Raw genomic sequence first — 16,594 nt, 5'->3', positions numbered from 1 at the left:
GGTGAGTGGAGCCCCAGCCCTCCTGTCACCTCGAGCTGTGGGTGGCGCTCCGGCTCAGTCTGTGGACTTCAGTCTGTTCCGTTCAGGGTGACAAAAGGCGCACCGGGACCCCCGGAATCTCGGCTGAACTAAGACAGAACAGGACGAGACCGCGGCATGGTGCTGTGAGGACCGTGTTCCGACCCACGCTCGGGACCCGCTGCCTTAAAACCGCAGCTTTTTTATTTTTTTTAAATTTCCGCATCCGAGCGTCTTTTTTTTTTTTAACCACATCATGGAGCGTGAAGGAAGCTGGCTGCTCCTGGCCTCACTCATCATTTTAATCAGTCCTCAAGGTAAGGCCTCATGGTTCTGCCTTTGTTTTTGGGCTCTCTTTGCGCAGATCTGAAAGTGTGCAGATGTGTTTGTTTGTTTTTAAAGTTGCTGCGCCAACCAGGAGGTGCCGCAGCAGGTAAAGGTGCGCTGCTCCGCCTCAGAATAAACCTCACATCCCGTTTGGCTTTCACACTGACTTTCTGTCTAGGTTTGTCAAATGTTTTGAAAACATCAAAATTATTGTTATTCTTTTTAGAAACCCGACCCCCGTTTAGAGCAGGGGTCTGTAACCTACGGCTCTGGGGCGACCCTTCAGACTCTCTGGAGCTTTAACTGAAAGTATGGAAATAAAAACAATTTCATTTAGCCACTAGGAAGAAGTACAGGAAGAGGCAGCATGGTGACCCGAGAATAGAGATAATGTCAGGAATTGTATCCAGCAAACTAAAATAAAACAACACAGAGTTCATTAAATTCCCATAAATCTACAGATGCACAGAAATCTGTTTATTTATTAAAGAAAGAAAAACCCACTGACAAAAGTGAGAAAAATGACAAAAAAAATCAACTATTGAACACGAGTTATTGCTTTAGAATTTAACTTCAACTTAATTATATATTAAAAGAAATGAAACTGGCCTCAACAAAAAGGATACTGTTAATATTTTATTGATTTTATTTTTGAAGCAGTAGAGCGATTTTTGTAACTGATACCCTTAACGTCACATCCTCAAAGCTCAGACCTCCTCAAAGACCGAGAAGTGAAAAGCGTCTTTCAGGAACTTCTTGGCCACAGACAAGTCATCCTCCCAGCCCCCTTTGGAGTGAGATGAGCATCCTCCAGACACTCAGGGACACACAATACAGATATGTCCTTTTGGATCCTCTTGAAGACAGGAAACAGAGGGAGTGTCCTCCTAGACCCTCTTCAATCCACACAGGCTGTGTCTCAATTCAGGGGCACCTTCTCCTGCAGCCAATGAATGCAGCCCACAAAATACCAAAAATTAGGGCAAAAGATATCCCAGGATTCATTGTGTTGGCAGCAAGCTAAACAGGAAAACAAAGACAAACAAGTTTTTTTTTCTTTAACTAAGTCAGCATAGTTTAAAAATTCATCAAGGACTGAAAATTTTGTTTTTAAATGCAAGTTTCACAAAATGTATGCTACAATGAGGTGTTAAATATAATGCAACATTTAGTACTGATACTGAAGCTAAACCCAAATTATTAATGTTTTTTCATTTATGTGTAACTTCTTAACTGTGCAGTTGATCCTCCAGAGAAAAGACATATGAATACATGCCCCAATGCATTTTAAGTCTGAAGGTACAAGATACAACATAACACCATGGTAACTAAGTAGCACGTGGTCACGCAAAAATGTGTCAGTCGAAGGTTAGACGTCTCATTTCACAAGTTTCATGCAGCCTACCTGGACTACATAGGCTGTGGCCAACATGGGCCGAGGTGTGGGTGGTGTGCAGTCCTTCAATTGAGATTGATGTGGAGCTGAGACGAGGCGTTAACATGCTTGGAGGCTAAAAGCAGCAGTGAGGTATCAGTGCTGATATTGGCCAAAAAGTATCGTATTATATCGGCCTGCATCTAAAATCCCAGATATAAGCACTCTGATACAAGCAGTCCATTCCAGAGGTCTGCTCAGGATTTCTTTCCAGCAGCACTTCAATCCAGCATAAATAATTTATGTGACCTTGAATTGTTATTTCATATTTAAACATATTATGATTTTGTAATTTATTGAAGAAATGTTTCAGGGTCCTCTAATTTATTAGATTTTTCTTGTATTTATTGTATTTATTTGTACAATATTCTTTTGTTTAGGTAAAAAAAAAATTGTACCCCATTGGTTAATAATGAATGGGACCTGTTATTCTCATACCTAAACTATGTTCGTGTGAAACTTAGAAATACAAGTTCAGACATCAGTCAGACAAGTCTAACTTTTAACCTGTTTAAACTTTAATGATTCTGTTTGAACTCTGGTGAACTGAATTTTCTCACTACTTTGGCCAAATTTTATTGTTTTCTCAAGTCTTTGCAACGTTTGTCTGCACTGTACAAGATACCAGCCAATCGAGTGCCAGGGTGGCCACCCCCAGATGACTGACGATTATGGGGATGGTATATAGCATTTCAAAGATGGACAGTAAGAGCAAAATAGGAATAAATATCTGTCAAGCAGCTGAATGGTACAGGGGGAACCTATCCATGTGTGAAGAAAAAAAAAACCAAGAACCACTAAATTAATATAAAATAACAATTGTTTGTAATAGATCTTGGTTTAAGGACCAGTTATTAAAAACTGGGTGACATCTAGAGGCCAATCAATAACATGGAGCAACCAGAAAATTTCCTTGAGAATCTTTGACAGGGACTGCCATGTTTAAATTTAAGATTTGACTGTGCTTTTGTTGGTCACAGCTCCCATTATACCAAATTTCAGCTCAGTACGTCTGAACATTGACGAGATACAGCCGTTCAAATTTAGCTTTGGTGGCCATCATGGATTCTGTATTTGCATTCAGAGTTTGTTAAAGGTTGTTCTCAAGTTCTACTACACAATTTTTTTTAGTTTTGTTTCTCTAAAAATGACTCAGTTATTGCTCTTTGCAAAATTAGCATTAGGGGTAAGCGTGATTAACATTCATTTTGGATCGTTCTTAGCTATGACCACACAAAATTTGAGCTTAATATTTCTTAAAACAGCTTAATTATAAACGTAAAACTAGCTGTGAAGATCATTTTGAAATTTTGAATCCAGATGAGTTTTTTTTTTCAAACTGTGTGCTCCTAGAATACACCTTGACCAACTCCATGGCATTCCTTGCAAAACAGTCTAGCTCTGCCCCTGTGCAGAGCTAGACCAAATGCTGCAGCACAGAGGGATTGTTGGTGGCCAGCTGCGGTGGAATCAGAATTAATAACAATAAAGATGTTAATTTTGTTGTGTGTTAGACACCACCTGTGTATTTTGACCTTAACAATAACAACAGTAATGATAATCATTGACATCCTTAAATAAAATAAATAGTGTTGTTCCAGTTATTAACCTGGACTGTTATTTTTCTATGTGAATTTAAAAAAAATGTATACTTAACATTCTACATTGTTGAATTGAAACTTATTCTATTTTGCTTTCATTTTATTGGCAACAGTTGAAGTAAAGTGCTTACAAAAATAAAGCTTTGAGGTTAACCACACAGTCCTGAGCTAAACAGTGCATTCCTCACATTAAAAATATTAACCCATACAATATTTGTATTTGTGAGCTTTTGCTACATTTAGTATGAAAACTGTCATTCCTGAACTATGAACAGCAGTGTTCACTGTCTTTTAGACATTTAGACCCTTTCATGTCATCTCTGCCTTTGACTTCGTTTTATTGTTCCTCCTCTTTTCAGGGCTGCTTATAAAAAAGAAGCATGAGGAAAGAGTCTTGGTATGGTGGTTAAATATTACTGTACATTCTAAAAACTTGTTGAAAATATTTATGGTTTTCACCAAATATTTAAACACAATACCACATGTGTGTGTGTGTTATTGCTGATTTCTGTTCATCTGTTGTTTGGTTAGTTGTCCAGGTTTGATGGTTCAAACTACAGAAATGTGACAAACTACGTCTGATTTCTCTCAACAGCTCAGATGAGTCAGGCGTTTCTGGAACTTTTTTTTATCTATAAATGTCTAAATGTTTTTTCTTTAAGGTCCTGTCGTACTATAATATTTTAGACAATGTATGCCATGTATGCAATGTTTGTCCAACACTAAAGATGTCTAAGTCGAAGTAAAATAGTCATAATAAACTTTTTATTAGTCAGCTTAAGTTGTCCAAAATGTTATAGTGTGACAGAGCCTTTAGAATTTCCAAAAGTCTTTAAAGTTAATTTTTATTTCTTATTTCAGGAATTTGGCAGTCTTTTTACATTTAGTTTGTTTCTCGAACCGTACCATTTTTAGAGGATTGTTGTTTTGCTTGTTTATTGCTGTGGTGTTCGTTGACCACCACAATGTCTGGTTGGTTCGCCATTACCATCTTGTTTGTCTGGATCTGGAAATCCCACAGTATCTTAGCCCTGCTGATCTCCACCACCCTTGGTGAGGTCTCCGACTTTGACTCTAATACCTCCAGTCCATACTCCGCACAGCCGTTCCTGTATATTGTTTCAGACACTTGGTTATGGCGCTCCATGTATGCTTTGCCTGCCTAGATCTTACACCCTGCTGTTATGTGTTGGACTGTCTTAGGGGCATCTTTGCACAGCCTGTGTCTTGGTTCCTGCCAGGTACAGTAGACCCCGGCCTCTATCATTCTTGTACTGCCATGATTACTGTCTCTGTGCTGTCCTTTGGTCCAGCCCTCTCTAGCCACTGGTAGGATTTGTTGATATCAGCCACTACCTTAATCTGTCTGTGGCACATGCAGTGCAGAGGCTTATCTTCCCTGCTAATTTCCAGCTAACATTCAGGAGAACCTGATGATAAATGGGCTACTGGAACAACACATTCATTAATGAAAACAGAAAACTTAAAACTATTGGAATGTTACTATACTATGTGTACAACACTTTGGCACTGTGAGAGCTTTTTAAATAAATCTGGGATGGGATGGGTATGTACGGTACAGTATGGTGGTATGGTATGGTATGGTATGGTATGGTATGGTATGGTATGGTATGGTATGGTATGGTATGGTATGGTATGGTATGGTATGGTATGGTAATAAAATGGTACAGTAAGCCTAATGAAAGGTGCTATATGAAAAGGATTTGGGAACTGAAACTAAGCCTCTTGTTACTGTGTTGCACCAGCTACTGGTCAACAAAATATCAGCTAGCTTGATCCTGTCAGACCAGGAACAGAAACCTGTGCACCACCTGGAATAACCAGAAGAAAGCCCATAATTCAATTTAATTAAATTAAGTTTTAGTGCCAGTTTGAAGTGAGTTGTTGATGGCAGTTGACACTGAAAACTACACTGCTCTGGTTTATTGAACTTACCTTCAGCCTGTTGACATTGTGATCACACTGTTTTGATCAACAGACTGAGAGATTTGTTTGGAATTTCTGGTTGTGCGTTAAATTGGTTCACCTCTTATTTATCTGAACGGTCTTTTACTGTTTTTATGAATCAGGTTTACTCAGGTGTAGCACCACTGTCTTGTGGGGTACCCCAAGGTTCAGTTTTGGGCTCAATCCTCTTTTTATTGTAGTTATACCTTTTAGGAGATATTTTAAAAATGTTACAGTAATGTTTCATATCATATGTATGCTGATGACAAACAGTTGTACTGTTCCTTTCGTGCCTCTGGGTTCTACAAACTGTCTGAACTCAGGAACTCTCAGTCAGAAATCAAAATGTGGCTGAACAACAACTACCAGTTGAAGGCAAATAAGACTGAGCCCCTTACTATTGCCCCTGATGATAAAATTCCAGAAATCAGGCAGCACCTTGCTTTTTTAACTCCTATGAAAAGTAGTCTCAGAAATCTTGGTGTCATCTTTGACAGTTCTTTGTCTTTCAACAGTCATTGTAAAATGTTAGTTCATAATTGTTTTTATCATTTGTGAAATATTTCTATGCTTTTTCTTTTTTTCTTTTTTTTTTTTTTTTGTCTGTGCAAAACGCTGTAGTGAGGTTATTAACTATGACCAACAGAAAAGCTCACATAACTCCTGTTCTGGCCTGTCTGCACTGGCTCTCATCAACTTTGAGGAGTCATTTTAAAATGTTGGTTTTAACCACTTCATGGTCAGGATCCCAAATACATATTGGACCTTCTGAAGCCTCTCTGTCCATCCAGGATTTTGACATCTTCAAATCAAATGCTGCTGGTGGAACCTCAAACTCATTATAAAACCTGTGGAGTTTTTCAGATGGTGGCCCCGAGGCTCTGAAACGCTCTCCCTCTGTCCCTTCCCTGCTCAGATTTCCCTGACTCTATTAAGAAACATCATAAGACATTTTTATTTAGACAGGTTTTAGTTACATTTTGTCTTCTGTTTTTTTAAAATTGTTTTGGATCTCTGTTTTTGGTATTTTTAGTTATTTTGCTCTCTGCAAAGCACTTGTTTATGTCTGTGAAAGGTGCTATAGAAATAAAGTTTATTGACCTACATATTTTTTTCTGGAAGTGAGACAAAGAAAACCCATCACACATTCTTCCCTCTGGTTGGAGGTTTTTAGTCCCTGAATGTAGGACAAGACTCTTTAAAAACAGATTTGTTCCTACTCTTGTGACTGAAATGAACGTGTTGACGTGTTTTTACTTTTTACAGTGTGGGTGCATGGATATGTTGGACCACTGCAAAGCAAATCTACCTTTGGGTATATATAAAGAAAACAAACCAAAACATGTTGTTGAAAGAAATAATTACAACAATCATGTAGAGGAGAGTGACTAAAAAACAGCAGCAGAGTGAGGAAATGTGGTCAGTTTGTCCTCCAACAGTCTAAGTCTGTAGCAGCAGAAGTAAGGAATAACTCAGGAAACCTAAGTCTAACTATATGAGTTATCAAAAAGGAATATCTTCAGTCTATTCTTAAAACTAGAGTGTCAGCCTCACGGACAGAAACTGGAAGTTGGTTCTACAAGAGAGGAGCTTGATAAATGAAAGCTCTGCCTCCCATTCTAATTTTAAGAAACTCGAGGAACCACAAACAAACCTGCAGTCCAAGAGTGAAGTGCTCTGTTAGGAAAATATGGAACAATAATCAAAAAAATTAAGCAGGTCCTCTGGACGGGTTCTTCTTTAATGAAACTAGGACAATAAACTTTAATAAGTGTTGAATGTTTTGTGGTCACTCTTCTGATTTCACTACTTTGCCTTTTTTCTGTTCAGCTCCTCCTGTCCATCTCTGCTCCACCCAAACCCACCTGCTCCTCAGGTTTCTCTCCCAGGTGTGTCTTGTTGAAGCTCATTAGTTCCCCTTTATGTTCTGTTCTGTCCCGAGTTTGGTGACGGAGCTTTGTTGTTAGTTTGAACCGTCCCCACAGTCAGTGTGTTGCCTTCCATGTCCTTGTTACCTGTTCATGTCCCAGGGTTGTTTGTAAGGGCTTTCTTGCTGCCGTGTCAGCCTGTTGTTTTTGTTAAAGCCTTTTTTTTTTTTACCACTTTTCAAGACCATGAGTCATTTCAGTCTGCACCTGGGTTTAACCTTTTAAAGCATTCTTTACAGGAGCGTGGTTGTTGAGAGCTTTGTGTACAGGTAGTGGTTGTATGTATCCTGAAGAGTTAAAAATCAGACAATAGAGATGAATTTGAAGTTTTTCGGATAAATCTGAACACTGAAATGACTTTCTGTAAACAGTTGGTCTTCCTGCTGTACAGTTCAGCCCCAGAGTGGCAGAAAAGCCACTTTTGGTGGAGGCCTTCGAGAGGCATAAGATGTGGAGAAAAAAAACTGGAGAAGGCTTATCGCAGAAGGTTTGGAAAGGTGTAAAAGTATGCATTTGTGTTCATCTGTCCAGAGGAGCTCAGTACCTGCACTTATCCACCGGGCACCTTTACACCTCCTCACTGACACAAAGGAGGTGCCACCTTTGAGAAGAATAGATGTGAGAGCTGAGAGGAGAGGGAGTCCACCACCATCTGCTCCTCCCTTCAGGAAAATTGTGTCTAAATGAGCAGTGCCACCTGTGCCATGTGGACTCCTGCAGATTGTGGCCTGTGTTGTCTAACATGGAGTCCTCTGACAGATGGTTAGCAGTCATGCAGTCTGTCAGACAGGAGCGGGGTGAGGCTGAAGATGCCATGCTCATCATCTGCACTGTGGTTGTCTCACCTCCAGCTGAGCTGCAGAACACAGCAGTTGTCGTATCTTAACTCACTGGGCAGTGTTCAGGTCAGTTTAGTGCAAAATGTTTTGCTGACTTTAAGTGAACAAATAAAAGACAGACAAAGGGTAAAGTTTTCCTGCCGTCTTTCATCCCAAAGTCTTAAACCAGGATCATATTGAGACGTGATGGAGTTGTAGTAGTCACAGTTAAACCTTGGATTAAACATCATGAGTGACCTCTTGCAGTATTTTGAGTTGTCATAGTCATTTTTGTGTTGGAATGTCGGTTTCTCATCTCAGGTTAGTGTTTGTTCAATTTAAGGAGATGGATAGTGTTTTGTAGCAGATGCTGATCTATTTAGGGTAAAATTAGTTTTTGTTCATTAAACAGTTCATAACTCTGACACAGCTGGCACCATACACAACCTTAACTTGAATCAAAGACTCAGAGGCAAAGACATTAAGGTGGACAAAGTGTGTCAGCCTTCTGTCGTGGTTCAAAATTAAAACCAAAATGTCTTTTTTTTTTCTTTTTTTTTTGGGTGGGGTGTTGAGCAGCATCTGTGCATTAGAGATGTAGGCCTGTAGCGTTGAAATTACACTTCTGGCTTCAGACCCTCCCAACTCACTAACAGGCTGTTACATTGTCACCCATACTTTGATATGATACTTTTCTTTATGCTCAAGCATGCGCAGAAAGCTTACACCAAATATAAACACAAGAAGAAAAAGACTAGAATGCTGACTTACAGGTCCAAGTCCTTCTTGTGGGCTAACAATGAAGTGAATTTTCCACTTTGTGTCGAAATAAACAGACCAATTGACTGGTAGTTGTATTTTCTTTATACAGAAATGTCATTTTCTTTTTTTAAAATATTCACAATTTTTGCATTTTTAAATGCAGGGATGGAGCTAGACGTTTTTGCAAGGAGTGGCACAGGGGTGGACAAGGGGGGCACATACAAAAAAAATTACCCTCTGGATTTGAAAATTTAAGATGGTTGCTACAACTAATTCCAAATGGCTTTAATTCAGCTGTTTTAAGAAACATCAGGGCTGAAATTTTGTATGACCATAGCTAAGAATGATCAAAAAACATGCTCAGTGCTAGTCATCCAGACATACAAAGCTGAAGTTTTGTGTAGATGTAGCCAAAAACAATCTTTACCAAATTCTAAATGCTAATCAAAAACATAAGATGACCAACCAAACTTTAAATGGCTATAATTATGCAATTTAAGACTTAGAGATTAAATTTGTTGTGGAGTAGTTAAGAATGATCACATGCCGATTGCCAATGCTAATCCCAAATTAAGCTAACCACTAATTTTACAAAAGGCTATAATTCTGCCATTTTTCAACATACCCAGCTGGAAATTTATATAGAACAGTATTATCAGAGAACAAGCTTTTACCAAACCTAAATGCAAATAAAAATCCAAGATGGCCATCCACTTGTCAATTATTTAGGAGTGGCAACTGGGGTGGCCAATCAGGTGCCAGGTGTGGCACTTACCATCCTGGTCACCCCTGTAGCTCCGCCCCTGTTTTAATGCATACTTGATGAAATGAGTACAGTTCAGTAAAGTGATAAAATCTTTTGGACCTCAGATTATTTGGTATAATATTGGGTTTTTTTTTTTTTGTTTTGATCCATGTTGGCACCTAACGGCAAAACTCTTCTTTTTATTCAGGTTGGGACTTTAATGTATTTTATTACAGGGATTTATTTTGGTCTGTCACTGCTTCTTACCAGAGAGCTGCATTCAAGGCTCCAAAAGTCTCAACACCAGATTTTTGCTTGCTGAATCTTATTAGCCAAAAAGTCATTTTGATCTTGTTTTGAGACTGATATACTAACCATGAGCAGAATATCTTAGATTGTTAATCTTATAGCCTGGATATTTTCAGATTGTTTTGGCAGATTATTTCACTTAATTTGAGTCTGAATGGTCTCAAGTGAAATAATCTATCAATAGAAGAAGACAATTGCACTTGGTAAGATTTTTTTTGAAATAAGGAAAAATTCTAAGCTAACCATTCAAAAAATGTCGAAGTTCGTCTTTTTAGGGTTTTCTGTTGTATTCATGCTGCTGCATGCTTTTAGCCAATGTTTGTGCCGATAAAGTTTGTATTTATTTTCCCATGGGCAGTGAGGTGCTTGAAGGTATTAAAAAACAAACAAAAACAAAAAACAGAAAGTTTAAATCTGAAAGAAGTCCAGCTATGGTGGTTTGACTTAAGAACCTGCAGCTGGGTGGTCTCTGAAGCTGCCTCAGCACCAACCGGCCCAGTTTTTCACGAGTCGGCGAGTAATGTTTCTGTCACTACTTCACACGTAGTATTTTTTTTTTTACTTAAAATGGAGGTTAAGAGGCATGACAGACAAGGGTGTCTCTGCTCCCCTCTTCTCCATTTTTTACCTAATTTCCCTCTGGGATCAATAAAGTATTTTTGAGTTGAATTTGAATTGAATTGAATTGTTTGTCTTCGAAAGAGGTGGTCAGAACACATCAGTAACATTATAGGGCACCTTCTGAAAGAGCCCAGAATGTTTATGTCCTAGTTTTCATAGCAAACTTATGGAAATTCGGAGCTTCAACTTACGGGAATAATCTACTGTCATCATTTTTAAATACTGCAACAATATTTCAATTATTTTATCGCAAGTCTTATCATTAGGGATGCATCAATATGAAATTTTCAGCTGATAACGATATTTGATATTAATATTGCATTTATGACTGATAACCAAAATTTATCGATATTAACAAAAACACACATATTTATACACACAATCACACTTGTCTTTTTTCGATAATGTAAAAAAAACAGACCGCTGACATGGCTCTGCTTCAGTTATTCCTGGCTGTGCAGCATCACTAACATTTTCGTGATCAGATCCCACTCAACCAACCATCTGCCCTCCAAAAACAGAAACACAAACGGCAACAAGCGGGAAATCAATATCGTACGTTAATATCGACCTAGTTTTAGGTATCGGACCAATATCAATATTCAAAAAAATGATCAACATCGGCTGATACTGATATGATTGCCGATATATCGTGCATCCATACTTATCATCATTGCAATATTTTGCTGTATCATACATCACAGGTTTTCCTGATATCATGCAGTATCAATGTGGTAGTAGCTGAGACTCATTCACAGTACATACTGAGAGCTCACGGATCATATGAGATCTCACGAGACTGTATTTAATAACACCACCTTTTAAGTTTGACCAAATCAGCTCTAATGCTATTTTTCAAAAGGCAGCCGATGTGCCGTCTTTCAAGAAATGCTAGACCTTTTTATTCTGCAGTTTTTGCTCTTTAACATGTTTTCTTCCCGTTCTTTTTCACTTTTCTTTACTAGGCACTTAATCTCTGTGTGCCTCTGTGAATTTTCTGTTAACTATTATGCATTTCCTTCCTTTCACAGCCACATGCCTTCATCCCTCCACTGTCCTCAATCTCTACTTTCTCCCATTAATTTTTTTTTTCAAATTCCTTTTCTTCCTGCTCATTTGTCTCCTTTCTCTCTCCTGGGTGGATGAGGGGGGTGTTGTGGGGTTGCTTTTGATTAGCCAGCCATCTTGTCACTGCTGGTGTTCGCCTGGCGCTCTGCCACCACCGTCACCCACCATTCTCCTCCACCTTTTCTCCCATGGTTGCTGCTGTTAAGGACCCTGTAATGGATGATGGGGCGGATCTGGGTGGCCTACAGTGCCTCTGAAAGTAGAACCACTCACACCAGGGCCTATTGCTGTGGAAACAAGAGTAGCCCCTGTAGAGTAGCTGGTGGAGAGCCATTTGATTTGGCCTCCACTTGTTAACTGCTTGTGAGTGTGTGGTCCCTCTTCGATCCTGGATGTCTTTGTATCTCCACCAGCTGAATGGGAAATCCTAAAAATGAAGCTATGCACTAAAAGACCATCAATAAAAGGGCTGAATGGAGGACATGGACTGGACAAAGTTCTTATTAGTAAAAGGACCAGTGTGCTGCTTTTTTTCCTCCACTTACTGCTATTGGAGGAGATCTAAGCAGGTGAATGTAAAGACAGTTAGGCAGATGTTAGTGACCATAAAAGGTCTTGATGGGGCCTTGGAGAGGCTTTTCAAGTATTTACCAAACATTTACATTTAGGCAGATTCTCACATCCAGATCAGATTCTACTGAGTTCAAGAAAAGAATGAACTTTAAAATCTCAATCACCAACATTAGAAGCCTGCAGCAGCAGAAGGGTCGAGCTGTTCCCCAACAGGCTGAGACTCATGAGAGGATGGCGCATGAAAAGAGACCCATTCATCAGAGAAAATGTTACATATCAGTTTCTGCTCCAATTTAAATTAAGTAATAGTTATTGCTGGCACTAAAAAGCAAAGGCTGATCAAAATATAAAAATAGATCATGCACCACTGAACATATTTTAATGAAACCTGCAGAAGCTGGATTGGATGAACATTTGGAGTTGACCCTTTTCAGCTTACTGTCATACCCATTTGTCCAGATTAGGCATGGGACACTATGAAATTATGACGGTATGATAATTTTGGGCAAAAATATCATGGTTTTGCGGTATTATGGTATTATGATTACAGCTCAAAAAATTTTGTTTTGAAATTTATATTTAAAAACAAAAAAAAAATAAATTTTCTATTACCATATTCAACTTTAATTATCTTTGGAAGCTGTTTTTAGATCTCAGAGATGTTTTGCTGAAATTTTATTTACCTGTGTGCATCTGTACTTTATTGATTTTTAGCATCTAATGCAATTAGATTATCCTGATAAAGTTTACATTGGATAACTGATTTTCTATTGCTTTATCATTTAAGACAAATCATTGTGTACTGCATGACAAGTATTTCACTTTGGGAGTTTTTATTGTGTTTTCAATTTCAAAAGGGTTTTTGGTGTAAATATTATATAATTAAACTGTATGCACACAGAAACAAGAAATCACAACTGTTTATGAAACGCACGTTCAGCTAACGAGCTGCTCGGCTAAAGGAGGCATTCAGTTTTATCGCCTTTCACTTAAAACTTATCAAATGCACAATCCAACAACTCAAACAGTTTTGCAGACAAGTTGTGATCAGCGCATTAAGCCACAGCAACACGGTGATATGTTTCACAATCTGATGCTAATGTTAGCTCGTTCATTTTAAGATAGCATAAACTTTACCTGGAGCTGTGATCATGTTAGATGCCCCCACAGTCCACATTGTTGTCGTCTTTACGGCATCCTAAGTATTTTCATATAGCTGGCTTTGTTATTTTAGACAGGGGGAAAGTTTGGGGAACTCTGTTCTAAAGCCACCATCGCACAACCCCAGCAGGGCTGCGAGCGCGACAGGCAGTCTGCTGTGGGAGTGCGCGGGGGAAAGTCTGCAGCGGCACAGACCAGAGGAAAAATAAACAAAAAATGCATATACCGTAGGCACTGTGTGACAGAAAAGTTTAGTGGTTTTGAAACCGTGACTTTTTCATATCACGGTAAACCTTGAAACCGGTATTCGGCCCATGCCTAGTCCAGATGTTACAGTCAATAATTACAGAGGTTGACCGACCTAAACCAGAGGTGTTTAGCTTCAGTTCTAAGTAAAAATGATACAAGGTATTTGAGGGATGCATGTCCTAAAGATGTTTGTGTATCTGCTGGTTTGAAAAATGTCTCAGCAAGCATTTTAATGACGCTTTCAGAAAGGGATCAATATTATTCAAGATGTTTACCACAGCTAAACCTCAGTCAGCAGAAAATTCTTATAAAACTTTTCAACATGTTGAGATAAAATGTTGTTAGTTGCTATCAGAAGTTTACGTACACTCATCATGTTATTTTAATGCTATGCTAATTTAGAGCTTTTTATTATCCCAGGGTAGAATATATTACAATTTACTACTTTAGTACTTGTCCAAGGTGTACCCTGCTCATTGCTGCCAAATGGGAAATGCTGAAGTATAGTATTAACTCCTTCAAATTGTTGTATTTTGAAGAAATTCATCATACACACTCAAGTTGCTTTCTAGTGTCTCAGAATTACAAATACCATGGTGCAATCGACAAGTGCTGTTTCTAACTATTCAGTAAGAAAAGTAATGATTGGTTGTCCCTAAAGTCATTAGAAGTCATTAAAAAACATCATAACACAATTTACATAACTGGCCAGAGAGGAATAATGTCGCGAGAGATATTACATTAGTAAAATCAGCTAAAATATGTTTAGAACAAAAAGTAATTTTTCTTCAGCTCTTTGTTTTTATTCTTCTTTTACTGCCACAGTTCTAATCTTACTTTTTATTCAGTTTTGGGACTTTAAAGGTATTTTATTACAGGATTTATTTTAATCTGTCACTGCTGCTCATCAGAGAGCTGCGTTCAAGGCTCCAAAAGTCTCAACACCAGATTTTTTCTTGTCACTTTTGTGAAAACTCGATAAATATAACAACAAAGTTTCTATATTGGACCTGTGTTCCGCAATCCACCAGCTCTCATGTCAGACAGCTGTGCGCCGGGCTAATTCAGTCATACAATGAAGCCATCAAATTATTGTACATTATGGAATTTTTGCAATTGTTGATCGTACAGAAGGCAACAGTTTTGCACAAATGTGGTAACTGTGGTACCTCTTGGCAACGCTGACCCCGCCGTAAAAGCTGGTGAAAATAAAATGGAGGGATGGAACTTGAGTGGTTTTTAAAGACAAGAATAAAATACACAAGTTTTATTCACTGGATTTTCTAAAATCCACAAGGTTAAATTACTTTTATATAGATACACTCCGGTTTTTGGTCAAATGTTCCTTTTGTGTATTCATCAACAACGTTCTAGTGTAACTCTGGTTGGATATTTCACTGCTCTGCTTGGCAGAATCTGTAGCATTTATTTAAATCGGCTGGTTTTGTGGTCCAGAGCCAGCTTTTAAGTATAGTCCACAAACTGACCGTGAAGCACAGGATGGTGCCAACATGGGGCAGTACTTCAGTGACACAGTGCGGCTCTGTGTTTGCATCCATCTATTCCTGTCTGTGTTTAGTTGAGAACTTTGTCAGCCTGATCAGAAATGACAAGCACCAACCTTTATTTATTCAGAACACCCAAGTTTGTCACCACTTTTTGATTCCTGATCCGTGGCTGTAAAATGTCAGCAAGACTGACAACCATGCTAACGCTTAGTGACATCACCAACGTCCGAGGAGGAGAGGCAGACGAGCAGGTGTCCCGGTTCCTCTGAGACACAGAGTCCATTACCCTTCTTTCAAATGTCTGATCCACTGGTCCACAAACAAGACAAGCTGCCTAACTGAGACATGGCTGGAGGGCAACACCACAGACAAAGCTTCTCTCTTGCTAGGCTTTTTTATACTTTGAGTTGAGTATTTGCTACAGGATTTACAGAACAAGACAGGAGGGATTTTGTTTTTAGACTGGCCAGCGCTGGGCTTCTAACTAAACTGTCATCTCAACTGCTCAAAGGATAAAACCAGGACAAACTTTTACATTCTGCAGGACTTTGTCTCTGTTAATATGGTTGTTTACATCCTTCTGAGGCTAAGAGCCAGAGAAGCTTGTAGTCAGCTGGCTGCACTGAAAACTGAAATGGAAAAAAGATGTGTAGATGGACTCGTGACTTTTTAACAAACAGAACTCAAGTGGCAAAGGTCAACAACTTCCTGTAGAAGTCTATAGAGCTCTATACTTCAACAAAGACTAGATTTTAGATCTTACTGACATGACTGTGAGACAGTCTTTTTCTCAAGGACCATTCATAGTCAAAGAGAAGTCCTGAAATAAGTCCTTCCTTCCACTGGCCTCCTCTGCAGCACACGTCACGTTCAAACTGACAGCAACATTCGAAAAGTGGATGTTTATTTTAAGTTGATGATGGAGAAGGAAGATCTGCTATTTCTGTTAGTTCAGAAGAAGAGCTATTCTTTAAATTTGTCACAACATGAATGCCACAATTTTTGATAAGCAGTGTGGCAACAAGTCTCCATGCTGTCCAGACAGGGTGCACTTTGTCAAGGTTATCACCCCCACATGCGAACTCTGTCTCAGTCAGCACAGCCATGGAGAGCTGCACTGTCTCCTTTCTGTACAAAAATGGTTCAGTCTCATATCATAAAGTCTTTGACTATTGTTTTATGTTTAATTTGATTGTGCTTATCTTATTTGTTGGCAACACGATGGGTCACCGGTTAACAGTGTTGTCTCAAAGCAAGAAGGTCCTGGGTTCGATGCCTGGTTCAGACCTGGGGTTTTTCTGTGTGCAGTTTGCATGTTCTCCTCGTGCTTGTGTGGGTTTTCTCCGGGTACTCTGGTTTCCTCCCACAGACCAAAAACATGGACAATGTGTGGCTTCCAGGTCTCCCTTGGAAAAGAGATCTGTGATCTTAACCCTCCTGTTGTCCTCATTTTCTGTATACACCCTTTGTCCTCCGGGTCAAAATGACCCGTCTCCACTAAAT

General features: G+C 39.0%; 1 protein-coding gene across 3 annotated transcripts in view; it reads left to right on the top strand.

Annotated features, from left to right (window-relative positions):
* Positions 1–29: 29 nt before the first annotated feature.
* ptprz1a (protein tyrosine phosphatase receptor type Z1a) overlaps positions 30–16,594 on the top strand; it is a 98,557-nt gene continuing 81,992 nt past the window's right edge. For 2 of the 3 annotated variants that reach the window (XM_014025855.1, XM_014025854.1), the window contains exon 1: positions 30–335. In XM_014025855.1, coding sequence (XP_013881309.1) covers positions 275–335 — 61 coding nt within the window. In that variant the 5' untranslated portion in view covers positions 30–274. The remainder of the gene's footprint in view (positions 336–16,594) is intronic. The other variant, XM_014025856.1, reaches the window with a different exon arrangement.

Source organism: Austrofundulus limnaeus, unplaced genomic scaffold (genome assembly GCF_001266775.1).
Source record: "Austrofundulus limnaeus strain Quisiro unplaced genomic scaffold, Austrofundulus_limnaeus-1.0 Scaffold505, whole genome shotgun sequence".
Lineage (NCBI taxonomy): Eukaryota > Metazoa > Chordata > Actinopteri > Cyprinodontiformes > Rivulidae > Austrofundulus > Austrofundulus limnaeus.
This window is presented reverse-complemented; position numbering and strand designations above follow the sequence as displayed.